The sequence below is a fragment of the Falco biarmicus genome, chromosome 9, assembly GCF_023638135.1.
Source record: "Falco biarmicus isolate bFalBia1 chromosome 9, bFalBia1.pri, whole genome shotgun sequence".
NCBI classification, from domain to species: Eukaryota; Metazoa; Chordata; class Aves; order Falconiformes; family Falconidae; genus Falco; species Falco biarmicus.
The window spans coordinates 50,904,781-50,917,817 of NC_079296.1; the positions used below are offsets into that span (position 1 = coordinate 50,904,781).

Genomic DNA, 13,037 nt, shown 5'->3' on the forward strand with positions numbered 1-13,037 from the left:
CATGTATTGGAAATGTCGCTGTGGTTTCTATGTCCTTTAGTCATTGCTTAGCCCATTTGTATGATTTTAACCCTGGGGTTTTTTATCACTTGTAACATTAGATCATATTAAAACTTATTAAGCTCCAGTTTTAAAAATGTGTTTAAAATTCACTGAGTTTTCTGTTTGTTCCCACAGGATTATGTCCAGAAGCTGTACCTGTAACTGATGTGTCACACAGCGAATCGGTTGAAGAAAGCCCTTTCCGTCCCCCTTCCCATTCTTTTTCCACTGTCTTCGACGAGGACAAGCCAATAGCCAGCAGTGGAACTTACAACTTGGACTTCGATAATATTGAGCTGGTTGATTCTCTCCATGCCTTAGGACCGAGCTCTCCAGAATCGAAGAATCGTGACCCCAAAGCAAATGTTCGAAGAAAATCTACTGATTCAGTCCCAGTTTCCAAATCTACATTGTCTCGCTCTCTTAGCTTGCAAGCTAGTGATTTTGATGGAGCATCTTATCTTGGCAACAGTGAGACGTTAGCGCCAGCAGCAGATGTGTATGGTACTGGTTCAAGTAGTGCTTCTAGTACCCTTAAAAGAACAAAGAAATCCAGACCAGCTTCCTTAAAGAAGAAGCAGTCAGCAAAAAAATCTCTGGATGCTCCACTGGTAAAGGAAACGCCACAAGAACCGTCTGACCTGGGCCAAGCAGCTTGTGCCCCAGGTGAGGATAAAACAGCATCTGAAGTAAAGGCTGACTCAGAAAAGCCTGAATGTACCGAACCTTCTAAAATCTCTGCTGAGAAACAGGAGGCCCCACCTGTGCCTAAAGGATCCTACCCTTTGGATCCAGACAGTTTTGAAGGGATTAGTGCATTTAGCACTGAAGGCAGCAAAGTACAAAACTCTCCCCCTGCCAATAAGAAAACCCTACCTCTTACGACGGCACCGGAGGCTGGGGAGGTGACTCCGCCTGACACTGGAGGACAAGAAGACCCTCCAGTCAAAGGCATCGCGGTGAGGCTGGAGTTTGATTATTCTGAAGAAAAAGGGGCGAGTGAAGACCAGCAGGAGAGTACTCCTCCCAAAAAAGCAGGTAAAAAGCCTGGTGCTAAAATGCCACTACGGAGGCCAAAGACTAAAAAGTCAGTGGAAAAGCTTGACAATGCTCCAACCACACCAACCAAGTCACCCACTGATCCAAACGAAATCCCTATCACAAAAGGCTCTTACACTTTTGATATTGACAAGTGGGATGATCCCAATTTTAACCCGTTCTCATCTAGTACAAAAATGCAAGAATCTCCCAAACTGCCTCAACAAACCTACAGTTTTGAGCCAGATATGTGTGAGGACTCTATTGACCCTTTCAAGTCTTCTTCTAAGATAGCCAGCTCGCCCTCTAAATCTCCAGCTTCCTTTGAGATACCAGCCAGTGCCAATGAAACAAACGGAACTGAAGTAGACAACCTGAACAAACCTGCAAAAAAGAAGAAGACGCCACTGAAAACGTAAGTTAAAGGGCACAGGTGTTTCTAGATGAGAGGCGGCACATTCCTACCCCTTAGCACAGTTACACCCAGTTTATATTTGAATAGGGAAAGGAAGATGGCATTGAGTATTAGTAGCCACACAACTGGACTCATGCTGGGGGTCTCTATGTTCTCTCCCTCAACCTGTTTCCCCAGTAGCTTGATGTTTCCAGGCCAAAGGGGAGAAACAGGGCTACATCAAGCCAGATCAGGCCACTGGTCTGGCAACTGGATTGTTGAAGTCTTGGGGCTCAGTGTAGCTTTGAATCTGATTAAGTGCAAATTTTAGCGATTTTGTGCCAAATTTTCTGTGACCTCATCTTGGGAATTTGATACTGTTTAAGATGATCAAAGTAAAGTACACACCAGTAAAGACCATTTTATGAATCACAGATTTTGAGAGTGGGATGTGAAATAGTAAGGGAATGACAAATCTCGTATTGCACACAGCAGGAAGATGGTTTTATCCAGTGATTTATGGTATTTAAAAGAAAATTACTTGAAACAGAAGAGTGCAGTACTGAAACATATTTTTTTTAAATACAAGACTAAAAAATGTGAGAATTTTCCTTTCTGTGAAAGAGGTTACAATTCTGCAGAAGGGATTAAACCTCTAGACTACTACACGTTGGGGAAATACCCAGCTTTTAGGCACAGTTGAGAAATTGCAGGATAAATTTGGTAGCTTGTTGTATTTAGATATTTGGTTAAAAACTTTAAATGGCTAGTTGCATTGATTCCATGGTTAACTTGCTGGCGTGCATGTTGCCTTATCTGTTCAGACATGGCTATTTTAAGTAGGTAATCAGTAAGTTTGTATCCGATTTATCTGAAATTGATATCCTGTGTGTATCTATAAGAAATTGTCTCAGTGCATGTCCCTTTATGGTTTAAACGTTTCAGCTAGCTAACAAAAATATGACTGAAAAATTTAAAAAGCCTGGCAATTTGAAGATGACATGGTTAATGTAAAACAGTACAAAAGATGACCTCCCTTACAGAGTGAGATGGAGATAATTCAGTTCTTGCTGAGCAACCTGCTGCCCTCAGGGTTAGAATTCACATCCTTTGCCAGGTTTGAGGAAGCTTGTGCCGTTTTTTTCTTTTTAGAGGCATTTCTGACTTACGGAAAGTATAGACAGACAACTGTGTAGCTGTTTTTTAAGGAAGAGCCTGTTATTTCTGATGTTGCTTTTTTTTTTTTTTTTTTTTTTTTTTTTTTGAGATATGTCTGAAATTTAGTGGAAAATAAAATGGGAATTAAGTTAAGGTAAGCTGACATGTACTCCAGTGCCTGCAGTCCAAACTGGTCCAGTCCAAACCAAGAAGATGCAGAAGTCTGGCTGCAAGAGAGGAACAATTTGAATCTTACTGAGAAAGTGCAATGGGAGAGAAGGGAATTTTAATGTCAGCAGACCCTCAAGACTGATGTTTGCAGCCAGCCAGAGTCTCCTTGTGTCTTCTCTAGCTGCAGTGGAGTTGACAGACCCCCACTATAAACTTCTTGGGTCCACACCTCTGCTATGAATATGAGAATGAATTCCAAATTGTTAATTTAGGGGCAGCATGAGTTTACAAAGTTTGCTAAACCACGTTCATCCCTGGGGAAATCCATTGTGGGAAGGCCCTGTCCTACAGTCAGTCACAAAGTTCACTGATGGTCTTTATCATGGTGGAAGAAGTGAAACTACCCTAGAGCAGGGCTTAGAGGTCCTTAGGTCGGGAGGTTTGCAGGAATTCCCAGCCCTTGCTTGGGACTGCTTTCACTGCCGTGTGTTATGTGTCAGCTTGCTGCAGCCCCATAACCTACTTTTGCAAGTGGTTTCTAACAAAGAAGAGAATCTGCATATTAATACACTGTGCAGCCTGCAGCCATAATATTTTCTAGAAGAAAATTAGCCTGAGGCTTGTTGGAGGATGCCCGGGGAAGCAGTGGCTTTATTTGTCTCTTCCTGTCTGTGGTCTCTCTCCTCCATGAAAAGGGCTCTCGGCATGACTCCTCCATGAGGTCCAGTGCAGGAGAACCCCTTGCTGGGCAGGGAGACGGGGTGTAGGACCCTCCTTAGCAGTGCTCCCAGTGGTGGGACAGGAGGGAGAAGCCAGTGCAAAGTGCTTCAGCTCCAAGGGGCAGAAAGGAGGGTGCTTGAATTAGGAAATGATACTGTAATATACCAGGACTTTTTTAAATTAATGGACAGTTTTGCAAAGCCAGGAGTTTTTATTAGCACTGTTGAGGCATGCAGAAATAAAACTCTTACAGACCGGTTTGAAAATGTGTTCCTCCTACAGAAAGACCGCAATTTCTGGGTGAGGCGTAAGAGAGGTGAAGAAGCCAGGCATGAGTTTAAGCCATCGCTAAGCTTGTACTACTTTGAATCTGTGCCATATGGTAGTTCTTACCTGGGTTAAATCAATAAAAATAGCCAGCATTTATTCTTGAATGAAACCTGCAGCAGTCTTAAGTGTTGACCTCCATGTGAAAAGATGAGAGATGTCAGCTCGATGCAAATTACTCTCTGGTCGTATACGGAAATGCTGAGCTGTTTTGAGAGAGATCGTATTGCTCAGATGATGCTGAACAAAGAGCCGCTGATGCCTCTCAAGTGCCTGCTTATAGTCACGAGTAAAAACAGGTGCTTGTGCAGACATTGCTCTCGAAACTCTTAGGTGACTGGGGACTGTGTTCAGAAATGCAAGGTGCCAGCTTTCAAGAGCATTGCACATTAAAACAGCCAAGCAGAAGCTGCCAAACTTATGAATAGATGAAATTTTTTCTTATCCTTAATTGTTTGGCAAGGTTTGCTTCTGATTTTGGGGTAATCAATTTGTTCTGTCGAACACAGTTAGGTTTCAGTGAGAGGCAAAGTAGATGAGATTTAAAGAAATGTCATTTTCTCTCTTGATTTAGGTAAATGATTTGTAATGGTCAAGTAGCTTTTTCTGAACTGTTGTAACACATCAGCAGACATGACCAAACCATGCACCATGCATAACCGTGCTCTTGCCATTCAAGAGCATTTCAACATCCCATATAATAACAAATACTGTGTTTTGAAAAGAAAGCAGGTGGCTACCATCAGGGAAGGCAAGGACGGTTAGTGTGTTGAAAGGAACTTAACTCAGAGGTGTCAGCTTTGAAAAATGTGTTTTGTAAGATGAAAGCATGTCAGAAGTATAACATTGAATTTTAAAACATTGAAGGACTTGATGAATATTTTTTTTTCTCCCCATGTATTTTGCAATAAAAAGTATGGGTTAACATTATGCAGGTAGAAAATATGCATGATCAGTTTGCCATAACACATTAACATTAACAGAGTATTTGTAGGTTTATCTTTTTTGTCAGTTCCTTCTGTCTGTCTCTCTTTTTCTTTGTCTTATTTGTCTTAGGATGGTAGAAGATGTGATGTCTGTATGTTCTCTGTTGTAAGTAATTCTCAGCTAACAGCTCAACTTTCCTCTTTGATTTATGGGCTTTTTAATTTTACTGATTTATTTTGCAGCATGATCAGTTATTATTCAGCATGAAGCTTTTATGTTAACTATTTCACTTCACTGGCACATATGAAAACTGTTTTAAGTAAGATGCCTGACTGGGAATGAGTTTGAGGAATCTATTGCCTCATTATCTGTTTGCCTATCAAAGAAGATCCTCTTTTAAAAACTATATAGATTTTGTATCCTTGAGCTAAAATACGGAAGTTGTATTTCAGCCATTGTACAATCAGTCTTTTGTAAATAAATTCTTTCTCCTTAAAGGAATAAGTTATCCTAATTACTTCTAACATTATAACTAGATAATTAGTAGCATCAAACACACCAATATTCAGCTGTCCAATTTATTTTCCCCTCTGGATGTGGTATTGATTTACCCTCTGCTGATTGAAACTCACCATTATAATTTCTAGTGTTGATCTTGCCATCATTGATCAGGGATGAGCTGGTGAGCAGTAATTTTTGCCACTGCATCTCAGTTCGAACATTAAGTCTTTATCAGTGAGTTTGCTGTGATATTTTTCTCCCTTTTCTAGTTAGTGAATAAATGTCTTTGAATAACTCTGGCAATATGCATCAAGAAAACAGGTAGATAATTGGTTTATTTCTTGTTTAGAAAATATTTTTAAACAATAGCGACTAAACATAAAAGCAACATTCATAATTATACACCGAGACATAATTATGTTCTTCATTCCTTTTGCCTGATTGAAACCTGTGGGGTTTTGAAGGGCTACAGTGTCCGTGCTCCCAGTCTGCACTATGAGAACCCTGGGGAACTGGAAGCAGAATTGCCATATTTGTTGTATTTGTTTTTAAAAGGGTCTGTTGTGCACATTTGTAATGATAGAGCTTTGTTCTGGCCTCTTGGGGAACAGCATCTGCCTCAGCAGCTTTTATGTAGTTCATCCAAATGTACCAAAGTGGTTTATTTTTTATTATTTATTTATGGGGTCATCGGAGCTTACTGCCCAAGTTGATCACAGTTTTAATTCTCAGGTAAAGATGTGTTTTAGACCTAATTTTCATATGGGAAACGGAAACAGACAGAAGCTAAATCATTTGCTTAAGGCCACTGAAGATGTCTGTGGAGGAGCAGCGATTTGAATTGCAATCGAGCAGCAGCTCTGTTCTGTAAATGTGTCAGTAGTTAGCATGAAAAATATGGCAATCCCGCTTTTCTCAGCTTTTGGGGAGTCAAGGCCTGTTCCACGTGCATGACAAGATTATGTACCTATGGCATGTTTCTCTGTGGTGCTGCTGCCTAATGGATGGGATTTTAAAGCGGACCGGCTTACAGAGGTTGCATTGTCTGTGGCTGTCTCTTGCTAAGTGTGAAGTGACCTGATTCTTGCTGGGATTACCATATTAACTATTTTAACTTTATTTTCAGTGATACATTTAGGGTGAAAAAATCACCAAAAAGATCCCCATTATCTGATCCTCCTTCTCAGGTAAAGTACTGCCTTATTTTGGTGCATGTAATTTATGTTCTTGTAGGGGCAAAAAAGGGAAATTTTATTTATTTAATTGTAGAATTGTACGTTTAATAATAAAGAGGTTTTTGTAAACAATATAAGCATATTGTTGTCCAGGTATCGCGCACTGGGCTATAATCATAAGATACTAACCTTTTGGTCTCTAGAAGTGTGTATACAACATCTATTAGATCCAGTATTTTCTGTGGAAATTCCAGTTAGACTATTAGTAAATGTACTGTGGAAGGCCCTATGTTACAATGGAACGACGATATGAACAAATCTCTTCAGTCAGTTGTCTGGAAAACTAGACTTAACTATCCACCCTGGTTTTTTTAGATTAGAAAGTAAGAAACTAAATACATCAAATTGGTGGGCTGGAAGGGAAATACAAATAAAACAAGTGGGCTGGTCTACCAAGAACATGTGCTTGGATGGTTTTATTCATTGTTGTAAACTGCTGGCAGGTGGTTTTCTTGGAAGAGAAGTTAGCAAAAGCTGTTCTGCCTAAAAGGCCTAACTGCTTTGATGTGGCACAGCTCCTTCCATGCTGCTGTTCATTCCTGTTATCCATCCTACCCTTTTATGTGTGCTGCTGGACAGCATAGAAGTTAAGGAAGGGTTCGTGACCTCGCAGACCTACAGAGGTTTTTGCTCCTATGAGGGAAGCCTAAAAAGTCAGGTTTGGTAGTCAAAGACTTTGGTCATGGGTGATGTGTGCCACCTGCATCGAGTGCCTAACATTTAAACGGCTCTGGATTTCCTTTCTTCCTTATTATCGAGGTAGCTTTGCAATATGAGTGTTTATCATTGAAGAGTTTAGTTATCCTGGGAGAACTCACTGCTCGTAGAGTCCTAGATGAAGTACTTCAGTATTTTTCAGTAAGTATTTTATACGGAACTGTGGCAAAGAGGGCAGAATTAAAAAGATGGCTTCGGTTGTGCAGAGGAATTCAGAGCCTAAACTATTTGATGTGTTAATGAAAGATAATAGAATTAATTTGCACTTGTTTTCTGCAGGATCCGACTCCACTGCCTACTCCAGAAACACCTCCCGTCATATCCACGGTGGTTCATGCGACAGATGAGGAGAAACTAGCGTCTTCAGTGACCAGTCAGAAATGGACCTGCATGACTGTGGACCTGAACACGGATAAGCAGGATTACCCACAACCGTCTGATCTATCCACATTTGTTAATGAGACTAAGTTCAGCTCTCCTACAGAGGGTATGGTTTGTAAGGGACTGTCTGCAATCAGCTAATGTTGCGTTTATTGAGGGGGGGGGGTTGGTTTGTTGGAGGATGTTGGTGTATACTTTGCTGAATGCAAACTGTATTATCTGGGAACCCTACAAAATTAGGCTCTTTGGTGCAGCCCGGGGAGCTTGGCAGTTTTGGGGAGCTGAATGTAAGACCCCAATAGCCCAACCTCAAGTTTTCAAGAAAGAGCAGAGAGGAAGCTTAGCAGAAAATGAAAGGGGCCTTCAGAGAAAGGCTTTTGCTTCCTTTGTATGGTTAATTGTAGACATGCTGTGTTCTTCTGTGCTTGCTACCTGTTTTATCAGTGCCTTCATGGGAGACTCGGGTCTGATACTGCTCTCGGTTAAGTGTTTGGGATCCAGAGCCACTGAACTGGAGATTTTGCCCGAGCCTGTTCCACTAACGTGAATGGGAGAAGGTCCCAGGTTAAAATTCTGCTCCAAGTTTTTGTATTGCGTGAAGACTGTTAATGTGCCATCTCTCCCCCAGGTTCCTAGGATCCAGATATCTTTATGCATAACGATGTGCAGGATATCCCCTGTGTAAGATAGTTGCCATTCACATGCCAGATAAAATTTCCTTCTAGATCAGCTTATTAAGGTTTTTCCCATCATACCTTCCTAAAAGCAGTTGTGAGCTAAAGCTGGAAGTTTCTGTTACAAGAACTGTCATTCCAGATCTGTGAAATGTGGAAGAGACAAAATGTAGAAAATGTGTGTGTGGCCTTCCTTGGTGTTCCCAGAGGGAATGCTGCTTTGCAACACCTGCTCCGAGAGCAGATTTTCAGCTTTGTGGGTGGGAAGAATGTAGGAGTTTAACTCGGCTTAAACATTTTCTTCCTTGGCAGAATTTTTTTTTTCCCCCCCTAACCTTTCAGTCTACCATTAATGCCACTTTATGCCATTTTAGACTGGGTCTGAGGAGTTTTTTGCCTAATTAAAAACTAATTTAAGAACTGCTAAGCTTTTAGATCAGATGTGTTTGACATTAAAAGGCATGAATAATCACGCTGGTTTTAATGAAACCGCATATGTTCATATGCACGTGCTTGTGGGTTTGTGTGGCCTGGGCTCTTCGGAAATCTATTGAGTCTCTGTGCAGATAAGTATGTCAGTCTGGATAAATCCATTTGGTATTATTGTCAAATTATAAAATTCAGGCATCAGCTTTGCCTAATTTGAGTTTTAAAAAAACAACTTAACAGAAACCCTTTTTAGAAAAAAAGTTCCCCAAGTCTGGGAAAATGGAAATTATATGGAAGGAAATGGAACAAAAAAGTAGTGAGAGATACACTAAAGCAATCATTTTAGCTATCAAAGTGAGTAGAAGAAAGTGAGCAAAGCTCCTAATTAAATGCTAATTGTTGTCTCATGTGTGCTGAATGGTATAGTCGAAGTTTCAGATTTCATGCTAATTAAAATCAACAATGCTTCCGCTTTTCAGATCTCTTAAAAATAATATATATTTTTTCCCTTGACAGTCTTGGTCCTGTGGCGCTGAGACATTTTTGAGTAATTCCAGGGCTGTCTCTCAGTGCGAATATTTTTACCCCTCCCAGACTCTAGTGTGAGTGTTTTCCTGTAACCTAACACGGCTTTTGTACAGATACAGCCCAGCTACTGAGTCAGCCAGTACATCCCGCTCTCATCTGTTGCATGCGCTGCCTATAACTGCTGCCATTTTCGTGTTGCACAGACCAGGAATAAGCAGTAATTTATAGCAGAAAATTCTGCAGCTATTTGTAGGAGGAGTTGGAGGACATCGCTTAGTAAGTCTGTTGTATGTATTTATAAAAGATAATGATCTTACTCCATGGGATATCCTGGGCATTTGTAATTTTGAATATATAGAGATAACCAGAGCCTAAGGTTTTGGAGGGGAGATGATGTCTTAGAGGAGATACCTAGGAGAGGAGATAGAGTCTAATTATGCTGGAAACTTCTGAGAGCAATGAGACTAAACAAACTGCGTTTAGCGAGCCATGTTACTCCTTTTGTTTCTGGTTGAAGTATTTCCGTCTGCATCCTGCTGTTTTTTCAAATCAGTAAAGTTAAATACGTGTTGTCCCAAAAGTCAGTTCGGATTGCAATTGCAAAGCCGCTACCAGCCCAGCAGGCAGATGGAAGATCACTGCTGGCTGTGCCAGCAGAGGACAGTGCCGATACATCTCCTGCCCCTGAGCATGCTTGTACGCTCGCTCGGTAATTGCTCTCTGGTTTCATAAAGCTGCCCTATAAAGATGCGTGATGGACCTCATGGGGCTATGTGTATATAAATGAAATACAGAAAGGCAGTTGCTAAACACTAGGTGCTGTTATCTGGTATTTCATGCTTTCTCCTACAATTCTGCATCTAGTAGGTGGTTTGAATCTCGTTTCAGTTTTGGTTTTGCTTTCACTAACAAGAAGCTTGTATCTTATAGCAGGAGGTTGTCTATCTTGCCTGGCTTCCCGTTACCATTAAAAACTTCTGGTGCTAGGAATTTAAATGTGAGCAGCCTGCTATTATAGTGTTCTCTTCACTTAGACATTTTACTGTTAAGATCTCCCACCTGTCAAGTACTGAGAGTTTGTGGCTGTTCCTCTTCAGTGGTTGTTTCACAAAACACATAGACTTGTGGGATTATAGTGCTTGTACTCTACAATGCTTTTTATCATAAAAAATTTTTGAGCATTGTAAACTCATATTGCACCCTTTGAAACTTTTTTTTTTAAATGAAACACTTAAGAGGTTATCTTTGGGGTTGGTTTGTGTAAAGAACGAATGTCTTAGCAACAGTTGCTGTTTTCCTGAAAGCCGCCCAAATCTAGAAGAATTTTAGCACATACTTTTATCGTAATGTAAATGCTAGTATGCCATTCATTAGAACTTATCTATAACAGAAATGAAATTATACAAGTGGTTTATTGAATTAACTCATGGAAACAGAGTAAAATACAGCATTAGGACAATTTAGTTACATTTTCAATTTTTAAATTAAGGTGTCATTGCACAAAGTCTTTGCTTTTATTTGGGTGCAGGAAGGTATGCTCTTTTTTCCATTTTGCTGTGTTTTTTCTATCTGCTTCTATATTGACTACTGGGTGACCATGGAATGAAAAGAAATACTGTTTATTCCCCCCAGTGTAATTAGGAGATTAGAAGTGGAGAAACAGTAAAAATTTGCATTTTTATTAGGGTTTAGATTTAGGGTTCTTCGTAAATCTTTCTGCCTCAGGCATTTCCTCCAAAACTAAAATGTGAACACAGCCCAGTAAGCTGGGCTGTTGTCTCACCCCTTGTTCAATGAGCATACAGGTATTTTATATTTCTTTCCATCTTAAGTGATATCACAGTAGTCCCTCTTAATTAAAAATTGTGTGATAAAGATTAAGAAATAGAAATTACTGCGTTTCTCAACAGCTTTTAAAATCTTTTTGCGTACATTAAAGGAAACTGCTATCAGCATTACCAACAACTGAAAAATGTGTTTTCTGTGATAAGATAGAGGAAAGTTATCTGTGCTCTGAAAGCACTCTGAAAGTTTCTTAATATTCTGGCCGCTGGGGCAGAATCTTCAGCAAACTGATAAAGCTGCAATTCTTCAGGCAAATGAATTTGCCTGAAATGTGTCCTAGTTCTATTGTTGAAAATCAGTGAAAATCAATGTACCTTCTGCTTTCTCTCTGTATATTCTATTTTTAATACCTCATAGAAAAGCATTGAGCAGAATGGGAGTGGCCCTGGTAAATAAGAAGAGATCTCATTTACTTCTGCAAAAGTCATTTCATGGCACATATTTAATGTTTTTTTTTTTGTTTCTGTTGCAGAATTGGAATATGGCAACTCATATGAAATAGAATATATGGAGAAAATAGGCTCCTCTGTGCCTGTAAGTTCTTATTCCATTTCCATTCATTTGCATTCCCTTGTCATAATATACTATCCTGATAATGCCATCAGCCTCACTACTCCTTAAATTAATTATAACGTGCCTGCAGCAGATCTGCAAACCCAGTTCCTTTAAATTGGCATAACCAGGGTAAATTGCATGTGCTTTGTTGTCCTGTATCCTGTAGAGCTTGTTCCGTTTAATTATTTTATTTTTAAGCTAGCATCATAGTAGTTCTTTCTGGAGATTAAAAGCAAATCAGTATTTCCAGCAGCGTAGAGTACAGAGCTGTCTACACCAGCTATTGAACTATTTTAAGAAACTGAGAGTAAAACTTTTAAGAAGATGGAGGGAAATCAGGAGACAATGCAGAATGAATGCGAAATATGGAACACAGTACTCTATGTTATCCGTTGTTTTGTTTTACTTCTATTTAATTCATGGATTTGATAGCTTGAGTAGATCCAAAGGGGGTATATCCACTGGGGAAGTTAGAAAAATCAAGCATGCATGTCAGGTGCTTAAACTGATTAGAAGTTTCAGCGGATAGTTTAGTAGCACTTCTGGTCAAGGGATGCCTCCTGCCTCACAGGACCAGAAATCTGATTAACGCCAAAGTGGGAGAAGAGCCATGACAAAGAGTGAGCTCTATGGGTTTTGTTCTTTAATGGTTTCTTCCTTGAAGGGATCATCTCAGTGTCAGCATAGACTGTATTACAGTCCTATATTATTAGTTGTCTGTCAAGTCATTTGGTCACTTAAGGCTTCAGTGACCTGAATCAGCTGTAATGGAGAATGGTTGAGTTGCTTAATGAGCCTTTCTTTTCCTGTTGCCAGCAGGATGATAGCACCTCGAAGAAACAGTCTTTATACCTAATGTTTGATGCACAGCAGGAGAGTCCAGTCAAATCGCCTCCCATCAGACTGTCTGATTCCACAACGCCATGCTCAGGGTATGTCACTGCAAGCAAATTCAGCAGTGGAAAAGGGTGTCGGGGAAACGGGTTAACATCATAGCGTGTACACAGACAGTTCTTCCTCTCTGCCGCTGAGTTGTTTGCTTAAAAATAGGCTCCCATCTGTGTACGCGTATGATAGAGGGCAAAGAGACAGAATTTTATAATGGGAAGGAACATGGGAGGACATATATTTCTCCTTCATACTCGTACTCAATAGTCACAGTGGCAACTATTTCACTAGACAGTCGCTTCCTGCTTACAGTCTTTTTCGCAGATACTGAGGTCGTTTTCATGTCAATCTAGAAATCTCCTGATAGCCACTTTTCACTTGGCATTTCCTAGATATATTTTCTGAACAAGAAGTCTAGTTCTTAAGAACACAGGATGTGGGGCTTGTGTTTACTTCCAAAAATTTTGCTTGTTGAGGACATCTGTTCTGGTTGGTGAAAGTTGTTTG

At 40.1% G+C, this 13,037-nt stretch overlaps 1 protein-coding gene across 3 annotated transcripts in view; it reads left to right on the top strand.

The window, feature by feature from the left end:
* Positions 1–13,037, top strand: part of TACC2 (transforming acidic coiled-coil containing protein 2) — a 129,565-nt gene that overhangs the window by 92,657 nt on the left and 23,871 nt on the right. For all 3 annotated transcript variants that reach the window (XM_056351544.1, XM_056351545.1, XM_056351546.1), the window contains 6 exons: positions 178–1,495; positions 4,907–4,942; positions 6,405–6,465; positions 7,510–7,717; positions 11,560–11,621; positions 12,459–12,574. In XM_056351544.1, coding sequence (XP_056207519.1) covers positions 178–1,495; positions 4,907–4,942; positions 6,405–6,465; positions 7,510–7,717; positions 11,560–11,621; positions 12,459–12,574 — 1,801 coding nt within the window. The remainder of the gene's footprint in view (positions 1–177; positions 1,496–4,906; positions 4,943–6,404; positions 6,466–7,509; positions 7,718–11,559; positions 11,622–12,458; positions 12,575–13,037) is intronic.